At 42.2% G+C, this 21,025-nt stretch overlaps 1 protein-coding gene across 1 annotated transcript in view; it reads left to right on the top strand.

Annotated features, from left to right (window-relative positions):
• Positions 1-21,025, top strand: part of LOC106610493 (fibronectin) — a 112,046-nt gene that overhangs the window by 45,474 nt on the left and 45,547 nt on the right. Inside the window, 5 exon segments of the mRNA XM_082978280.1 lie at positions 10,628-10,897; positions 11,144-11,413; positions 14,074-14,346; positions 14,922-14,984; positions 15,133-15,402. Of these exon segments, the coding sequence (XP_082834406.1) occupies positions 10,628-10,897; positions 11,144-11,413; positions 14,074-14,346; positions 14,922-14,984; positions 15,133-15,402 (1,146 nt within the window).

The following is a 21,025-nucleotide window of genomic DNA, read 5'->3' as shown; positions in this document are numbered from 1 at the left end:
TTGACTGAGATAATGAGTGGGCTGGACATGCCGAGAGATGAGTTTGGATTGGTCTGCCATATAGCACGCTTCTGTCTATTTGAGCTGGTCAGTATGTCTAGGTATTTCTGTCTAACGCAGCTTTAAAAAAATATATTGTTTGGTAAAACCGCATAAACCTAATGCCAAGTTAAAGTGTACTGTTAGCTATCTAACGTTACGTGTATGCTTTCCACTTTCTGGAGGACCGAGTTTTGAAATCAGTGGAATTCGAATATGATTTCTTTATTTTTTTTATTTCACCTTTATTTAACCAGGTAGGCTAGTTGAGAACAAGTTCTCATTTACAACTGCGACCTGGCCAAGATAAAGCAAAGCAGTGCGACACAAACAACAACACAGAGTTACACATGGAATAAATAGACATACAGTCAATAACACAGTAGAAAAAGTCTATATGCAGTGTGTGCAAATGAGGTAAGATAAGGGAGGTAAGGCAATAAATAGGACATAGTGGCAAAGTAATTACAATATAGCAATTAAACACTGGAGTGATAAATGTGCAGAAGATGAATGTGCAAGTAGAGATACTGGGGTGCAAAGGAGCAAAATAAATAAATAAATAACAGTATGGGGATGAGGTAGTTGGATGGGCTATTTACAGATGGGCTATGTACAGGTGAAGTGATCTGTGAGCTGCTCTGACAGCTGGTGCTTAAAGTCAGTGAGGGAGATATGAGTCTCCAGCTTCAGTGATTCTTGCAGTTTGTTCCAGTCATTGGCAGCAGAGAACTGGAAGGAAAGGCGGCCAAAGGAGGAATTGGCTTTGGGGGTGACCAGTGAAATATACCTGCTGGAGCGCATGCTACAGGTTGGTGCTGCTATGGTGACCAGTGAGCTGAGATAAGGCGGGGCTTTACCTAGCCAAGACTTGTAGATGACCTGGAGCCAGTGGATTTGGCGACGGATATGAAGCGAGGGCCAGCCAACGAGAGCGTACAGGTCACAGTGGTGGGTAGTATATGGGGCTTTGGTGACAGAACGGATGGCACTGTGATATACTGCATCCAATTTGTTGAGTAGAGTATTGGAGGCTATTTTGTAAATGACATCGTCGAAGTCAAGGATTGGTAGGATAGTCAGTTTTACGAGGGTATGTTTGGCAGCATGAGTGAAGGATGCTTTGTTGCGAAATAGGAAGCCGATTCTAGATTTCATTTTGGATTGGAGATGCTTAATGTGAGTCTGGAAGGAGAGTTTACAGTCTAACACCTAGGTATTTATAGTTGTCCACATATTCTAAGTCAGAACCGTCCAGAGTAGTGATGCTGGATGGGCAGGCAGGTGCGGGCAGTGATCGGTTGAAGAGCATGCATTTAGTTTTACTTGCATTTAAGAGCAGTTGGAGGCCACGGAAGGAGAGTTGTATGGCATTGAAGCTCGTCTGGAGGTTAGTTAACAGTGTCCAAAGAAGGGCCAGAAGTATACCGAATGGTGTCGTCTGCGTAGAGGTGGATCAGAGAATCACCAGCAGCAAAGGCGACATCATTGATGTATACAGAGAAGAGAGTCGGCCTGAGAATTTAACCCTGTGGCACCCCCATAGAGACTGCCAGAGGTCCGGACAACAGGCCCTCCGATTTGACACACTGAACTCTATCTGAGAAGTAGTTGGTGAACCAGGCGAGGCAGTCATTTGAGAAACCAAGACTGTTGAGTCTGCCGATAAGAATGTGAGGATTGACAGAGTCGAAAGCCTTGGCCAGGTCGATGAATATGGCTGCACATTATTGTCTCTTATCGATGGCGGTTATGATATCGTTTAGGACCTTGAGCGTGGCTGAGGTGCACCCATGACCAGCCCGGAAACCAGATTGCATAGCGGAGAAGGTATGGTGGGATTCGAAATGGTCGGTGATCTGTTTGTTAACTTGGCTTTCAAAGACCTTAAAAAAGCAGGGTAGGATGGATATAGGTCTGTAGCAGTTTGAGTCTGGAGTGTCTCCCCTTTTGAAGAGGGGGATGACCGCGGCAGCTTTCCAATCTTTGGGGATCTCAGACGATACGAGAGGTTGAACAGGCTAGTAATAGGGGTTGCAACAATTTCGGCAGAGAATTTTAGCAAGAGAGGCACCAGATTGTCTAGCCCGGCTGATTTGAAGGGGTCCAGATTTTGCAGCTCTTTCAGAACATCAGATATATGGATTTGGGTGAAGGAGAATTGGGGGAGGCTTGGGCAAGTTGCTGTGGGGGGTGCAGGGCTTGACCGGGGTAGGGGTAGCAAAGTGGAAAGCATGGCCAGCCGTAGAAAAATGCTTATTGAAATTCTCAATTATCGTGATTTATCGGTGGTAACAGTGTTTCCTAGCCTCAGTGCAGTGGGCAGCTGGAAGGAGGTGCTCTTATTGTCCATGGACTTTACAGTGTCCCAGAACTTTTTTGAGTTTGTGCTACAGGATGCAAATTTCTGTTTGAAAAAGCTAGCCTTTGCTTTCCTAACTGCCTGTGTATATTGGTTCCTAACTTCCCTGAAAAGTTGCATATCACGGGGGCTATTTGATGCTAATGCAGTACGCCACAAAATGTTTTTGAATGGGGCATTCTTATTTAAAATGGTGAGGAAAGCACTTTTAAAGAATAACCAGGCATCCTCTACTGACGTGATGAGGTCAGTATCCTTCCAGGATACCCGGGCCAGGTTGATTAGAAAGGCCTGCTCGCTGAAGTGTTTTAGGAGCGTTTGACAGTGATGAGGGGTGGTCGTTTGACCACAGACCCGTTACAGATGCAGGCAATGAGGCAGTGATCGCTGAGATCTTGGTTGAAGACAGCAAAGTTGTATTTGGAGGGCAAGTTGGTTAGGATGATATCTATGAGGGTGCTAGTGTTTATGGATTTGGGGTTGTACCTGGTAGGTTCATTGATAATTTGTGTGAGATTGAGGGCATCAAGCTTAGATTGTAGGATGGCCGGGGTGTTAAGCATGTCTCAGTTTAGGTCACCTAACAGCACGAGCTCTGAAGATGGATGGGGGGCAATCAATTTACATATGGTGTCCAGGGCACAGCTGGGGGCAGAGGGTGGTCTATAGCAAGCGGCAACGGTGAGAGACTTGTTTCTGGAAAGGTAGCTAAGTAGATGGAGAAAACTCTGGATTACATCTTCAAACTAAAGGACAACCATGGCATCCGACAAGAGCCGCATCCATCCATTATGTATACGGGTAAGATAGTCTAGCTTGCTACATTTTCAGATATTACACATTTCTAATTTTGACAGAAAGTGTTTTCATTTCAAGTTAAATTGTACTGTTAGCTAGCTAGCTAACGTTAGCTGGCTGGATCGCTAGCTAACGTTATGTGTATGATCTTATAATTTGTATCTCTTAGGCACTAGTTATAGCCTAATGAAGGGCTATCTAACATTGAACCTGGTTGGTTCATGCATGGTAGTAACGACATGAGTTGGGATTATGGTTTATTGTTTACCTAGCTAGCTAGCTACATGTCTTATCGAAAGACTCACGTCTGAATGTGCCAGAGCGCAGAATAACTGATGAATTTACGAACGCTCAACACCCGTTGAATATGGCCTGTGCCAGTAAAGGTCTGCAAAAAGCATAATTAAATTGTTGCCAGCAGCACAGTTACAGTCACCAATGCTCTGGATAACATGAAAACAGCCTAACCAGCTCTGCTAGGGCGAGTAAAATGGTCAGAGTGGAGCGTTCTCTCATTATGTGTCTGGAAGTAGCTAGCAAGCTAGTCAATGTTAGCCAGTTAGCTAGGGTGCTTGACTGCCGTTGTGAGGTCAGAACGTTCGGGTCAACCCTACTCATCGGCCAGAGCGTCCATTATGCGCTTTGAACGCTCTAAGATCGAAATGCTCTGAATTTATGAACGGACATTCTGACAGCATAGTTGCAGTCACCAATACTCTGGAAAGCCAAACCAGCTCTGCTAGGGCGAGTAGTGTTCAGTGAGCTGTTCACTCATTTGTGTCTGGAAGTAGCTAGCAAGTTAGCTTGGATACTTGACTGCTGTTGTTAGTACAGAACGCTTGGATCAACCCTTAAAGAGATGGGTGGGGCTAAAGCTTCAGAGGGTGTGAACGATTCTGAATGGGTGTAGACAAAGAAGGGCTCTCCAGTAGTAGTGCCAAAATATTCAAAGGCCATTTTCTCAAAAATGAGTTTACAAGTTTATCAACTATCAAAGTAAAATTACTTTCCCATTGTTTCTCAACTGTAGTGTATTATATACCTTTTTTGTAGCTCTGAGTCTCTACTTTTATCCAATATAAAAAACACAATTACAAATGTTGCTACATAAGACTGATTTGAGCCGGTCAGTCACATATATGCAGTGAGCTTGTCTGAAGCTTTAAGCGCACTGTTTGATTAAATAATGAAGACACACAAATGACTGGAGACAGTCTGACCGCAATTGATTTGATTGTGCCAGGCGGGCTCAGACTTGCTGTGTTAAAAGAAATGACATTGAGTGACTGTGTGACTAGCACCCATTGTCTCGCTCTCCTCCCTGTTGCAGCGACCACCACAGAACATCAACAGTGTTTGTCGTGCTGTCTTTGTTGCTGAAGCTGCAACATAATTACATCCATTTCTGACCGAAAAGTTCTGTCACTGAAATCCTTCATTTGCTTAAGAAAAACATTCCCTATTTCCTCAACCCTGGCTCTCTTTACGTGACACATGTATGCACCGCATGCACGTGACCAATAGAGCCTGACCTATAGCATATAATCACATCAATAAATTGGTTATAACAAACCCTGAACACCATAACACAGTTGACAGCAAAATGGTTTCAGAGGACGTGACAAATAAACTCTAAATGGGGGAATATTTATTGCTTGCTCAGGAGGTAAAGGGGAAGTCAGATGTGTGGAATAAATTTGAAATACTTGAAATCAAGTTAAACAACGTGAGGAGCAAGCGCTGTGGCTGTCACGATTTCCGCCAAAGTCGGTTCCTCTCCTTGTTTGGGTGGTGCTCGGCGGTCGGCGTCGCCGGTCTACTAGCCATCGCCGATCCATTTTTCCTTTTAGTTTGGTTTTGCCCTGTTTTCTCATGCCTGTTTTGCATTCACTTTATTGTTTCCTGTATTTAAACCCTTTGTTCCCCCCATGGTTTTGTGCGGGATTGTTTGTTGTTCAGTTTGGTTTGATGGCTGGGTTTTCAACCGGTGCTATGTGTACCCGTGCGTAATTGTTACGTTATGTTTATTTGGTCAAGTGTAATTGTTACCTTGTACCTTTTCCTGAGTAAAGTTACATTGCTCACTCATTCTGCTCTCCTGCGCCTGACTTCATGCACCAACTACACCCACCCTTCTGACAGTGGCCTTATTATGGGTGCCAAACAGATGCTGTTAGATTGCAATATAATTTCTCGGATCGTTTGGAACACTGTGAACAACACTAAATAAGTTATAAGCGTACCAGAGAGTCTGTTAGAAAAACATTTTTAAAGCCTTTTTTACAGAAAAGACTAAAACCAGTCGCATTCATTCGTGAATGCAATTTCCAAATTTAAACGGTTTATTTATTGTTTACGCTAATTAATCAAGGTCGCGTTATTTTATTTTAAAACAAAAATGATTGATTGCATTTCAGATCATGAATGACCAGTATGCTGTGTGATGACATGAACAAATGAATGATTGATTGATACAGTACTGTAGCTTACATAAGTATTGAAATGTAGGCCTAAGTAATTTACTGTATTAAGACTAAACAGGATGCGCACTTAGGCCTACAGCTAGATGGTTGTTATACAAAGCTGCTATACTAAGCCTACTAATGATAATAACAAAACAATGAGCCCAGTCAACAACAACATAAACATAAACAACAGAGTAGGCTAATAAGTTGTTCGTTTTTAGGTTATGCTCAGGTAAAACAATTTCACAAATCTATATTTGTATATTGGCTTGGTCCTCACGGAATCAGTAGGCTATTAAACAAACACTCAAACAGGCAACAGAATAGGATCTGTCTTATTTCTGTAGATATATATGAATGATTTATAAAGCTAGGCACATTTAACCGTTAAGCTCATGAATAGAGACGTAATTAAGTTTGGGTTTCCTCTCTCACTTTTCTTCGACAATTAAGGCAAGCGCTGTTTTCTCATCTCCTAACTCTGCTGCTGCCTCCACCACATTGTTGTCAACACCAATATGTTGGTTAAGTTTGCTATTATGCACATAGCAACATGGTCTAGGAAATGGCGCCAATTCAACAACGCACTGGTATGTTTCAGGACAGCGGACAGCGACCGCTATCCAACACGGGAGAAAGTGCATCTGTTCTAAAATAATATTATTTGTATGAGTGTTGCACCATTGTTCCCATGTAATATGACCATATACAATTTCAGTAGTACATATCTTAGAGTGATGGACTGTGCCATCCCCACTGCCTCCACAATGGATCAGTCCACTCAGACAGGCGCAAATCAGACAGGTGTCTTGTACATCATGATATTATATATTTCTTTGGGGGGGGAGAAATCTTGGTCGACCAACAGTCTATCGACCAAACAGTCAACAAACTCGGGACAGCCCTAGTCATCATGGGATGTAAAGGTACAGGTTATTTCCTGTAAATAAACTCAGCAAAAAAAGAAACATCCTCTCACTTAACATGTGTAAATATTTGTATGAACATAACAAGATTCAACAACTGAGACATTAACTGAACAAATTCCACAGACATGTGACTAACACATTGAATAATGTGTTCCTGAACAAAGGGGGGGGGGGGGTCAAAATCTAAAGTAACAGTCAGTATCTGGTGTGGCCACCAGCTTCATTAAGTACTGCAGTGCATCTCTTCCTCATTGACTGCACCAGATTTGCCAGTTCTTGCTGTGAGATGTTACCCCACTATTCCACCAAGGCACCTGCAAGTTCCCGGACATTTCTCTCACCCGCCGATCCAACAGGTCCCAGACGTGTTCTATGGGATTGAGATCCGGGCTTTTCGCTGGCCATGGCAGAACACTGACATTCCTGTCTTGCAGGAAATCACACACAGAACGAGCAGTATGGCTGGTGGCATTGTCATGCTGGAGGGTCATGTCAGGATGAGCCTGCAGGAAGGGTACCACATGAGGGAGGAGGATGTCTTCCCTGTAATGCACAGTGTTGAGATTGCCTGCAAAGACAACAAGCTCAGTCCGATGATGCTGTGACACACCGCCCCAGACCATGACGGACCCTCCACCTCCAAATCAATCCCGCTCCAGAGTACAGGCCTCAGTGTAACTCTCATTCCTTCGACGATAAACGTGAATGCGACCATCACTCCTGGTGAGACAAAACCACGACTCGTCAGTGAAGAGCACTTTTTGCCAGTCCTGTCTGGTCCAGCGACGGTGGGTTTGTGCCCATAGGCGACGTTGTTGCTGGTGATGTCTGGTGAGGACCTGCCTTATAACAGGCCTACAAGCCCTCAGTCCAGACTCTCTCAGCCTATTGTGGACAGTCTGAGCACTGATGGAGGGATTGTGCGTTCCTGGTGTAACTCGGGCAGTTGTTGTTGCCATCCTGTACCTGTCCCACAGGTGTGATGTTCGGATGTACCGATCCTGTGCAGGTGTTGTTACACGTGGTCGGCCACTGCGAGGACAATCAGCTATCCGTCCTGTCTCCCTGTAGCGCTGTCTTACAGTACGGACATTGCAATTTATTGCCCTGGCCACATCTGCAGTCCTCATACCTCCTTGCAGCATGCCTAAGGCACATTCACGCAGATGAGCAGGGACCCTGGGCATCTTTCTTTTGGTGTTTTTCAGAGTCAGTAGAAAGACCTCTTTCGTGTCCTAAGTTTTCATAACTGTGACCTTAATTGCCTACCTTCGGTAAGCTGTTAGTGTCTTAACGACCGTTCCACAGGTGCATGTTCATTAATTGTTTATGGTTAATTGAACAAGAATGGGAAACAGTGTTTAAAGCCTTTACAATGAAGATCTGTGAAGTTATCTTTGAAAGACAGGGTCCTGAAAAAGGGATGTTTATTTTTTTGCTGAGTTTATACAGTGAGGTCCAAAAGTATTTGGACATTGAAAATGTGTTGTTGCTTTGGCTCTGGATTTGAAATGTGTATTTGTGGGATACTTTAATAAAACAATACATGTCCACTTCATGGAGTCCACTGTATGAAATTCATATTTTAATATATATACAGTGCATTCGGAAAGTATTCAGACCCCTTGACCTTTTCAACAATTTGTAACGTTACAGCCATTTCTAAAATGGATAAAATTGTTGTTCCCCCTCATCAATCTACAAATAATACCACATAAAGAGAAAGCGAAAACAGGTTTTTAGAAATGTTTGCTAATTTTTCTTCAAATAAAAACCAGAACCTTATTTGAATAAGTATTCATACCCTTTGCTATGAAACATGAAATTGAGCTCAGGTGCATCCTGTTTTCACTGATCATCCTTAAGATGTTTCTACAACTTGATTGGAGTCCACCTGTGATACATTCAATTGATTGGACATGATTTGGAAAGGCACACACCTGTCTAAACCTGACCAATACCGTCCCTACGGTGAAGCATGCTGGTGGCAGCATTGTGCTGTGGGGATTTTTTTAAGCGGCAGGGACTGGGAGACTAGTCATGATCGAGGGAAAGCTGAACGGAGCAAAGTGCAGCGACGCTCCCCATCCAACCTGACAGAGCTTGAGAGGATCTGCGGAGAAGAGTGAGAGAAACTCCCCAAATACAGGTGTGCCAAGCTTCCAGCGTCATAACCAAGAAGACTCGAGGCTGTAATCACTGCCAAAGTAGCATCAACACAGTACTGAGTAAAGGGTCTGAATACTTATGTAAATGTGATATTTTATTTTGAAATGAAATTTGGACAACATTTTTTTGCCTTGTCATTATGGGGTATTGTGTGTAGATTGATGATGAAGAAAATATGTTTTTTAGAATAACGCTATAATGTCACAAAATGTATAAAAAGTGAAGGGGTCTGAATACTTTCCAAATGCACTGTATGTATATAATTTATGTATATAAAATAAAATGTTATTGGTCACATACACGTGTTTAGCAGATGTTATTGTGGGTGTAGCGAAATGCTTGTGTTTCTAGCTCTGACAGTACCATGTATATACAGTGGCTTGCGAAAGTATTCACCCCCCTTGGCATTTTTTTCTATTTGTTGCCTTACAACCTTGAAGTAAAATTGATTTTTGGGGGATTTGTATCATTTGATTTACACAATATGCCTACCACTTTGAAGATGCTAAATATTTGTTTAGGTTGAAACAAACAAGAAATAAGACAAGAAAAACAGAACTTGAGCGTGCATAACTGTTCACCCCCCCAAAGTCAATACTTTGTAGAGCCACCTTTTGCAGCAATTACAGATGCAAGTCTCTTGGGGTATGTCTCTATAAGCTTGGTACATCTAGCCACTGGGATGTTTGCCCATTCTTCAAGGCAAAACTGCTCCAGCCCCTTCAAGTTGGATGGGTTCCGCTGGTGTACAGCAATTTTTAAGTCATCCCACAGATTCTCAATTGGATTGAGGTCTGGGTTTTGACTAGGTTCATTCCAAGACATTTAAATGTTTCCAGACTTGCAGCTGGTCTTAAACCACTCAAGTGTTGCTTTAGCAGTATGCTTATGGTCATTGTCCTGCTGGAAGGTGAACCTCTGTCCTAGTCTCAAATCTCTGGAAGACTGAAACTGGTTTCCCTCAAGAATTTTCCTGTATTTAGTGCCATCCATCATTCCTTAAATTTTGACCAGTTTCCCAGCTCTAGGAAGAGTCTTGGTGGTTCCAAACTTCTTGCATTTAAGATGGAGGCCACTGTGTTCTTGGGGACCTTCAATGCTGCAGAATTTTTTGTTACACTTCCCCAGATCTGTGCTTCGACACAATCCTGCCTTGGACCTCTACAGACAATTCCTTCGACCTCATGGCTTGGTTTTTGCTCTGACATACACTGTCAAATGTGGGACCTTATAAAGACAGGTGTGTGCCTTTCCATATCATCTCCAATCAATTGAATTTATCACAGGTGGACTCCAATCAAGTTGTAGAAACATCTCAAGGATGATCAATGAAAACTGAATGTACCAGAGTTCAATTTCGAGTGACATAGCAAAGGGTCTGAATAACTTATTTATGTTTGTTTTTTTCTTTTACCTTTGCAAGAATTTGGGATAGATTTTAAAGAAATACATCTGTCATTGAGCAATCTCATGCCATAATTAGATAGTGTAAAAGCACACCAATGTCTTTCATAGATTATTTAAACCATAAAATCACATTTACCATAATTAATTAAAAATAGATATATAGCATGTTGGAATTAAAAAATGTTTTGATGGTCACAGTATTCCTTTAATTTTCACTCTTTTTTGAATGGAAGCAACAATTTAGCTGAGGTGCAGCGTTGACGCTTAATGAATATAGCAGAAACTTGTAATTTTTGTTGCTTATAAATCTAACCTCTGTTTTGCGACTTCTGCTTTAGATTATTTCTTCCCATATCAAAAGCATTTTTTTTGTACTTTTCGACTATTATTCTACTTTTTCTCCTGATAAATATTTCTGGATTAAAACTGTAGTACTGACAATAATCTGTTTCCAATAGTTATCCCTGCTCCAGACCAGCTTACTGTTAACTCAGTGGACACCACATCAGCTGCTGTCAGCTGGAACCAGCCACCAGGATTGGACCAAACCCAACATCATTACCAGATCTCCTACCACTGTGCAGGGACAGAACCACACATCACTACCACATCTTCACCCAGCATCACTCTCTCTGACCTGCAAGGTGGTACTCAGTACTCTGTCACTGTCTGCACTGTGCTGGAAAATGGGGAGCAAAGTCAACAGGTGTCAACAACCCTCACCACAAGTAAGGATTTACCCTACATAAGTATTATCTCTGATGTTTGACTATGAACTAATCCTGAACTAATCTATGAACTAATCCTAATGGATGTTTCAGCGTTGGATGTAAAGGTACTGTATCTTCCCTGATGAGAAATATATCATGGTGAATTGCATGGCCGCCTTTTCTATTTCTCAACTACTATTCTATTTTTCTCCTATAATATATTAATATAACTGTAGTCCTGATAATAATATATATTTCCCCTAGTACTTCCTGGTCTAGACCAGCTGACAGTTGACTCAGTGGACACCACATCAGCTGCTGTTAGCTGGAGCCAGCCACCAGGATTGGACCAAACGCAACATCATTACCAGATCTCCTACCGCTGTCCAGGGACAGAACCACACATCACTACCACATCTTCACCCAGCATCACTCTCTCTGACCTGCAATGTGGTACTCAGTACTCTGTCACTGTCTGCACTGTGCTGGAAAATGGGGAGCAAAGTGAACTTGTGTCATCAACCCTCACCACAAGTAAGGATTTACCCTACATAAGTATTATCTCTGATGTTTGACTATGAACTAATCCTAATGGATGTGTCAGCATGAGATGTAAAGGTACAGTATCTTCCCCGATGAGAAATATATCATAGTGAATTCCCCAGATCTCATCATGCAGTTTGGTGTTGAAATAATTTTCAGCACCAAATGTGATATTTTATATCTGCGTGCATGTTTACCTTAATTTCTGTGAGTCATTGTGTCAAGGAGCTGATCTGTCTGTGTTTGCTTTAACTTCATTCAAAATACAGTGTAAAACACGTGTTATTGTGAAGAGGATTGGAAGAGTTTAGAAATGATTGTGTATGGTTACCTTGATGTGTGTGTAAAATATTACCAGTCTCAGATTTTTTATTAATAAATGTTAGACGTGTATGAAAATGTATATCTATTCTTTAGCTGGACTGGACTGTCCATATCCTCTATATTTAACTGTGATATGTGGTTGTCTCACCTAGCTATCTTAAGATGAATGTACTTACTCTAAGTCGCTCTGGATAAAACCATCTTCTAACTGACAAAAATGTCAACAGTAAATGTTTTACATACATATCTCATATTACAATATTGAATTATTTTATATATATATACACAAACACATATATATATTATATATATATATATATATATATATATATATATATATATATATATAAACACGTGTAGGCAATCAGTGGCATCTATGAAGAATCTCAAATATATTATATATATATTTTGATTTGTTTAAAACTTTTTTGGTTTCTTCGTAATTCCATGTGTTATTTCATAGTTTTGATGTCTTCACTATTATTCTACAATGTAGAAAATAGTAGAAATAAAGAAAAACCCTTGAATGAGTAGGTGTGTCCGAACCTTTGACTGGTACTGTATGTACATATATACAGTGAATTTGGAAAGTATTTAGACTCCTTGACTTTTTCCTTATTCTAAAATAGATTAAATGTTAAAAAAAATCTCATCAATCTACATACAATACTTCGTAATGACAAAGGAAAAACAGGTTTTTAGACATTTTTGCAAATGTAAAATGACAACAATTGATATTACATTTACATAAGTATTCAGACCCTTTACTCAATACTTTGTTAAAGCACCTTTGGCAGTGATTACTATTCTCCTTGGGTTTGACACTACAAGCTTGGCGCACCTGTATTTGTGGAGTTTCTCCCATTGTTCTCTGCAGATCCTCTCAAGCACTGACAAGTTGGATGGGGAGAGTCCCTGCACAGCTATTTTCAGGTCTCTCCAGAGATGCTCAAGTCCGGGATTTCTACTGAAGGAAATTCAGAGACTTGTCCCGAAGCCACTCCTGCGTTGTCTTGGCTGTGTCTTTAGGGTCATTGTTCTGTTGGAAGGTGAATTTTCACCCCAGTCTGAGGTCCTGAGCACTCTGGAGAAGGTTTTCATCAAGGATCTCTCTGTACTTTTCTTCGTTCATCTTTCCCTTGATCTTGACTAGTCTGGCAGTCTCTGCCGCTGAAAAACATCTCCACAGCATGATGCAGCCACCACCATGCTTCACCGTTGGGATGGTGCCAGGTTTCCTCCAGACGTGGCGCTTGGCATTCGACCAAATTTTCTTGGTTTCATCAGACCAGAGATTCTTGTTTCTCGTTTAGGCAAACTCCAAGCGGACTGTCATGTGCCTTTTCTGAGGAGTGGCTTCTGTCTTGCCACTCTACCAAAAATACCTGATTATATGAGTGCTGTAGAGATGGTTGTCCTGGAAGCTTCTATCATCTCCACAGAGGAACTCTGGAGCTCTGTCAGAGTGACCATCTGGTTCTTGGTCACCTCCCGGACCAAGGCCCTTCTCCCGCGATTGCTCTGTTTTGCCGGGTGGTCAGCTCTAGGAAGAGTCTTGGTGGTTCCAAACTTCTTGCATTTAAGAGTGATGGAGGCCACTGTGTTCTTGGGGACCTTTTTGTTACACTTCCCCAGATCTGTGCCTCGACACAATCCTGCCTCGAACCTCTATGGACAATTCCTTCGACCTCATGGCTTGGCTTGGTTTTTGTCAACTGTGGGACCTTATAAAGACAGGTGTGTGCCTTTCCATATCATCTCCAATCAAGTTGTAGAAACATCTCAAGGACGATCAATGAAAACTGAATGCACCGGAGTTCAATTTCGAGTGTCATAACAAAGGGTCTGAATAACTTATTTATGTTTTTTTTCTTCTACCTTTGCAAATATTTGTGATACATTTTAAACAAATACATTTCTGTCATTAAATAACCTCATGCCACAACTAGATAGTGAACAAACACAATGATCTCTTTCACAGATTCTTTAAACAATAAAATCTAATTCACCTACATTTCTAAAAATAGATATATTATTTTGGAATTAAACTCTTTATTGATTATTTTCATTTACTTTCTTCTCTTTTAGCGTGGCAGCAACAATTTAGCAGAGGTGCAGCGCCGATGCTTAATGAATGTAGTGGAAACTTGTAATTTTTCTTATGTTACAAATGTAACATCTGTTTTGCGACTTCTGCTTTATGTTATTTCTTGCCATATCAAAAGGGAGCCGTTTGTTTATACTTTTCGACTGCCATTCTACTTTTTCTGCTGATAAATATTTCTGGATTTAAACTGTAGCCCTTACAATAATGTATTTTCCCTTAGTACTTCCTGCTACAGACCAGCTGTCTGTTGACTCAGTGGACACCAAATCAGCTGCTGTTAGCTGGAGCCAGCCACTAGGATTGGACCAAATCCAGCATCATTACCAGATCTCCTACCACTGTCCAGGGACAAAACCACACATCACTACCACGTCTTCACACAGCATCACTCTCTCTGACCTGCAACGTGGTACTCAGTACTCTGTCACTGTCTGCACTGTACTGGAAAATGGAAAGCAAAGTCAACTGGTGTCAACAACCCTCACCACAACAGGTAAGGAAGTACTCTACTTAAGTATTATGTCTGGTGTCAAAGTTGATATAACTTTGACTAGTTATCAAAATGACTCTAATGTAAATTAACTAATCATATTGGATGTGTCAGCATCGCATGTAAAGTTACAGTATCTTCCCTGATGAGAAATATATGATGGTGAATTCCCCAGATCTCATAATGCAGTTTGGTGGTGAAATGAATAAATATTTTAATATTATCTGAGTTCATGCTTGATTCTATTCCTGTGAGTCATTATGTCAAGGAGTTGATCTGCCTCTGCTTGCTTTAACTGTATCAGTATTACTATGTAAAACACTTGTTATTGTGGAGTGGATTTCTTATCACAACAATCAGTGCTTAATTTGTAAATTGGGAGGTACTGGAACACCTCTAGTTTATATTGTTATAATTAATAGCCTGACACATTACCTTCAGCAACAGAATATCTCTCCACAGTGTTTCCATCTCCTCTTCTCTCTCTCTCTCCTTCATTCCTTTGTTGAGGGGCAGTCAACAGTTTAATGATATATATTTAGTTGTGAAAACACATTCATATCGATGTCCCCAAACAGATTCCCCTTGGCGTTTGATGAAATTGTTTAAGTCGGCTTTCCACATTCCAGGCAGAAAGTCAGGTAGGCTACCGCCAACATGTCATCAATTCAACCGCAAATAATGCATCCAAGCATAGTCGGCCTCCCATTCTATATGGAAAAAATTTAACTAATGGGAATATTAAATAACTTTAAACTGTAGCACTGACAATAATGTGTTTTCCCTTAGTACGTCCTGTTCCAGGCCAGCTGACTGTTAACTCAGTGGACACCACATCAGCTGCTGTTAGCTGGAGCCAGCCACCAGGATTGGACCAAACCCAACATCATTACCAGATCTCTTACCACTGTCCAGGGACAGAACCACTCATCACTACCACATCTTCACCCAGCATCACTTTCTCTGACCTGCAATGTGGTACTCAGTACTCTGTCACTGTCTGCACTGTCCTGGAAGATCGAATGAAAAGTAAACTAGTCTCAACAACCCTGACCACAAGTAAGGAAGTACTCTACTTAAAAATTGTATGTTGTCAACATTTCTTTAAATAACTTATGTAAATGTCCTAATCAGTAACAATTTACTTTGACTACATATCCATAATGTATTCTCTAATGTTACTATGGGTCCCACATATGCAGTCAGTGTAAAGTCAAATCTATTTTCCCATTCATAATTATTAACTGTGCAGTTTGCACGGGGGGGGGGGTCAGGCGTCTTGGACGGCTGGTGGCCTGGCTGTTGGGAGCTTGGGCCGATGGCTGATGGATTGCTGGTTCGGTTCCCCGTTTTTGACCTTGTGGGAGATCTGTCGACATGCCCTTGAGTAGGGTGTTGACCCTGGTTTCTTCTGTGTGTTGCTCTGGATCGGAGTCTGTTAGATGACTAATTTGATGTAGTTGTTGAGCGGCTTCACTACAAGGATGTTTTAAATATACACTGCTCAAAAAAATGAAGGGAACACTTAAATAACACATCCTAGATCTGAATGAATGAAATAATCTTATTAAATACTTTTTTCTTTACATAGTTGAATGTGCTGACAACAAAATCACACAAAAATAATCAATGGAAATCCAATTTATCAACCCATGGAGGTCTGGATTTGGAGTCACACTCAAAATTAAAGTGGAAAACCACACTATAGGCTGATTCAACTTTGATGTCATGTACTTAAAACAAGTCAAAATGAGGCTCAGTAGTGTGTGTGGCCTCCACATGCCTGTATGACCTCCCTAAAACGCCTGGGCATGCACATGATGAGGTGGTGGATGGTCTCCTGAGGGATCTCCTCCCAGACCTGGACTAAAGCATCCGCCAACTCCTGGACAGTCTGTGGTGCAACGTGGCGTTGGTGGATGGAGCGAGACATGATGTCCCAGATGTGCTCAATTGGATTCCGTTCTGGGGAATGTGCGGGCCAGTCCATATCATCAATGCCTTCCTCTTGCAGGAACTGCTGACACACTCCAGCCACATGAGGTCTAGCATTGTCTTGCATTAGGAGGAACCCAGGATCAACCGCACCAGCACAAGGGGTCTGAGGATCTCATCTCGGTACCTAATGGCAGTCAGGCTACCTCTGGCGAGCACATGGAGGACTGTAAGGTCCCCCAAAGAAATGCCACCCCACACCATGACTGACCCACCGCCAAACCGGTCATGCTGAAGGATATTGCAGGCAGCAGAACGTTCTCCACGGCGTCTCCAGACTCTGTCACGTCTGTCACATGTGCTCAGTGTGAACCTGCTTTCATCTGTGAAGAGCACAGGGCGCCAGTGGCGAATTTGCCAATTTTGGTGTTCTCTGGCAAATGCCAAACGTCCTGCACGGTGTTGGGCTGTAAGCACAACCCCCACCTGTGGACGTCGGGCCCTCATACCACCCTCATGGAGTCTGTTTCTGACCGTTTGAGCAGACACATGCACATTTGTGGCCTGCTGGAGGTCATTTTGCAGGGCTCTAGCAGTGCTCCTCCTGCTCCTCCTTGCACAAAGGTGGAGGTAGCGGTCCTGCTGTTGGGTTGTTGCCCTCCTACGGCCTCCTCCACGTCTCCTGATGTACTGGCCTGTCTCCTGGTAGCGCCTCCATGCTCTGGACACTACGCTGACAGACACAGCAAACCTTCTTGCCACAGCTCGCATTGATGTGCCATCCTGGATGAGCTGCACTACCTGAGCCACTTGTGTGGGTTGTAGACTCCGTCTCATGCTACCACTAGAGTGAAAGCACCGCCAGCATTCAAAAGTGACCAAAACATCAGCCAGGAAGCATAGGAACTGAGAAGTGGTCTGTGGTCTCCACCTGCAGAACCACTCCTTTATTGGGGGTGTCTTGCTAATTGCCTATAATTTCCACCTGTTGTCTATTCCATTTGCACAACAGCGTGTGAAATTTATTGTCAGTCAGTGTTGCTTCCTAAGTGGACAGTTTGATTTCACAGAAGTGTGATTGACTTGGAGTTACATTGTCTTGTTTAAGTGTTCCCTTTATATTTTTGAGCAGTATATATATATTGTTTTTAAAATGCTGTTTGCCACTCTGATCTTTAACACCAACATTACATGTACAGTGGGGGGGAAAAGTATTTGATCCCCTGCTGATTTTGTACGTTTGCCCACTTACAAAGAAATGATCAGTCTATAATTTTAATAGTAGGTTTATTTGAACAGTGAGAGACAGAATAACAACAAAAAAATCCAGAAAAACACATATCAAAAATGTTATAAAATGATTTGCATTTTAATGAGGGAAATAAGTATTTGACCCCTCTGCAAAACATGACTTAGTACTTGGTGGCAAAACCCTTGTTTGCAATCACAGAGGTCAGACGTTTCTTGTAGTTGGCCACCAGGTTTGCACACATCTCAGGAGGGATTTTGTCCCACTCCTCTTTGCAGATCTTCTCCAAGTCATTAAGGTTTCGAGGCTGACGTTTGGCAACTCGAACCTTCAGCTCCCTCCACAGATTTTCTATGCGATTAAGGTCTGGAGACTGGCTAGGCCACTCCAGGACCTTAATGTGCTTCTTCGTGAGCCACTCCTTTGTTGCCTTGGCCGTGTGTTTTGGGTCATTGTCATGCTGGAATACCCATCCACAACCCATTTTCAATGCCCTGGCTGAGGGAAGGATGTTCTCACCCAAGATTTGACGGTACATGGCCCCGTCCATCGTCCCTTTGATGCGGTGAAGTTGTCCTGTCCCCTTAGCAGAAAAACACCCCCAAAGCATAATGTTTCCACCTCCATGTTTGACGGTGGAGATGGTGTTTTTGGGGTTATAGGCAGCATTCCTCCTCCTCCAAACACTGCGAGTTGAGTTGATGTCAAAGAGCTCCATTTTGGTCTCATCTGACCACAACACTTTCACCAGTTGTCCTCTGAGTCATTCAGATGTTCATTGGCAAACTTCAGACGGGCATGTATATGTATTATTGAGCAGGGGGACCTTGCAGGCGCTGCAGGATTTCAGTCCTTCACGGCGTAGTGTGTTACCAATTGTTTTCTTGGTGACTATGGTCCCAGCTGCCTTGAGATCATTGACAAGATCCTCCCGAGTAGTTCTGGGCTGATTCCTCACCGTTCTCATGATCATTGCAACTCCACGAGGTGAGATCTTGCATGGAGCCCCAGGCCGAGGGACATTGACAGTTCTTTTGTGTTTCTTCCATTTGCGAATAATCGCACCAAATGTTGTCACCTTCTCACCAAGCTGCTTGGCGATGGTCTTGTAGCCCATTCCAGCCTTGTGTAGGTCTATAATCTTGTCCCTGACATCCTTGGAGAGCTCTTTGGTCTTGGCCATGGTGGAGAGTTTGGAATCTGATTGATTGATTGCTTCTGTGGACAGGTGTCTTTTTTACAGGTAACAAGCTGAGATTAGGAGCACTCCCTTTAAGAGTGTGCTCCTAATCTCAGCTCGTTACCTGTATAAAAGACATCTGGGAGCCAGAAATCTTTCTGATTGAGAGGGGGTCAAATACTTATTTCCCTCATTAAAATTCAAATCAATTTATAACATTTTTGACATGCGTTTTTCTGGATTTTTTTGTTGTTATTCTGTCTCTCACTGTTCAAATAAACCTACCATTAAAATTATAGACTGATCCTTTCTTTGTCAGTGGGCAAACGTACAAAATCAACAGGGGATCAAATACTTTTTTCCCCCACTTTATATGTATGAATTATATTTAGTCAATGTAAAGTAATTTATATTTCCCCCATTCATAAAGCATTTAAAACATGCTTAACTGATGGACACAACACAGAATGTTAAAGGAAAGACTAACATTTTATAAAAAAATGTAGCACAGAAAACAATTGCTGAGGACTACGAATTATCCTATTGACATTTTTCATTTGGACTTTTCTTGAATAGATTAAACAAAGATTCAAATGTTTTACATCCCTGTTAGTGAGCATTTCTCCTTTGCCAAGATAATCCATCCACCTGACAGGTGTGACATATCAAGAAGCTAATTAAACAGCATGATCATTACACAGGTGGAGCTTGTGCTGGGGACAATAAAAGGCCATTCTAAAATGTGCAGTTTTGTCAAACAACACAGATCTCTGAAGTTTTGAGGGAGTGTACAATTGGCATGCTGACTGTAAGAATGTCCACCAGAGCTGTTGCCAGATATGTTGATGAGGAGTGGGACAAAATTCCAGAGGCCACAATCAACAGCCTGATCAAGTCTAAGCGAAGGAGATGTGTCACGCTGCATGAGGCAAATGGTGGTCACACCAGATACTGACTGGTTTTCTGATCCACACCCCTACCTTTTTTTAAGGTATCTGTGACTAACAGATGCACATCTGTATTCCCAGTCATGTGAAATCCATAGATTATGGCCTAATGAATTTTTCAATTGACTGATTTCCTTATATGAACTGTAGCTCAGTAAAATCTTGCATATTGCCTTTATATTTTTGTTCATTATAAAACAGCTGTATCGTTTGATTGGTAGGAGATACTGCTGTTCTGATTTCAGATTTGAATAGAAGAATAACATCCTCTAACTGTTGTCTAACTCGTTGGAATAATGGTGAAAGTAGCTAATTTGTGTCAAAAAGTCACATTGTTTACTAATTCTTAGAATATGCTCACCCAGTGCTAGCATCAAATCAAATGTTATTGGTCACATACACATATTTAGCAGATGTTATTGCAGGTGTAACGAAATGCTTGTGTTCCTAGCTCAACAGTGCAGTAGTATCTAACAATTCACAACAATACACACAAATCTAAAAGTAAAATAATGGAATTAAGCAATCTATAAATATTAGGATGAGCAATGTCGGGGTGGCATTGACTAAAATACAGTATATACATATGAAATGAGTAAAACAGTATGTAAACATTATTAAAGTGACTAATGTTCCATTATTAAAGTGACCAGTGATTCCATGTCTATGTACATAGGGCAGCAACCTCTAAGGTGTAGGGTTAAGTAACCAGGTGGTAGCCAGCTAGGGATGGCTATTTAACAGTCTGATGACCTTAAGATAGAAGCTGTTTTTCAGTCTCTCGGTCCCAGCTTTGATGCACCTGTACTGACCACGCCTTCTGGATGATAGTGGGGTGAACAGGCCGTAGCTCTGGTGGTTGTTGTCCTTGATGATCTTTTTGGCCTTCCTGTGACATCGGGTGCTGTAGGTGTCCTGGAAGGCAGGCAGTGTGCCCCCGGTGATGCATTGGGCAGACCTCACTACCCTCTGGAGAGCCCTGGAGAGCCCTGCGGTTGCGGGTGGTGCATTTGCCGTACCAGGTGGTGATCGAGCCCGACATAATGCTCTCAATTGCTCTCAATTGTGCTTCTGTGAAAGTTTGTGAGGGTCTTATTCTTCAGCCTCCTGAGGTTGAAGAGGCGCTGTTGCGCCTTCTTTACCACACTGTCTGTGTGGGTGAACCATTTCAGATTGTCAGTGATGTGTCTGCCGAGGAACTTGAAGCTTTTCCATCTCCTCCACTGCGGTCCCGTCAATGTGGCTAGGGGCATGCTCCTTCTGCTGTTTCCTGATCACCTGGGGGCGGCCAGGACCCAGTTGCACAGGGCGGGGTTCAGACCCAGGGCCCGGAGCTTAATGATGAGCTTGGAGGGTACTATGGTGTTGAAG

The sequence above is a fragment of the Salmo salar genome, chromosome 08 (genome assembly GCF_965601325.2).
Source record: "Salmo salar chromosome 08, fSalSal1, whole genome shotgun sequence".
Lineage (NCBI taxonomy): Eukaryota > Metazoa > Chordata > Actinopteri > Salmoniformes > Salmonidae > Salmo > Salmo salar.
The sequence above is the reverse complement of the archived record's forward strand: the minus strand, read 5'-3'. Positions and strand labels throughout refer to the sequence as shown.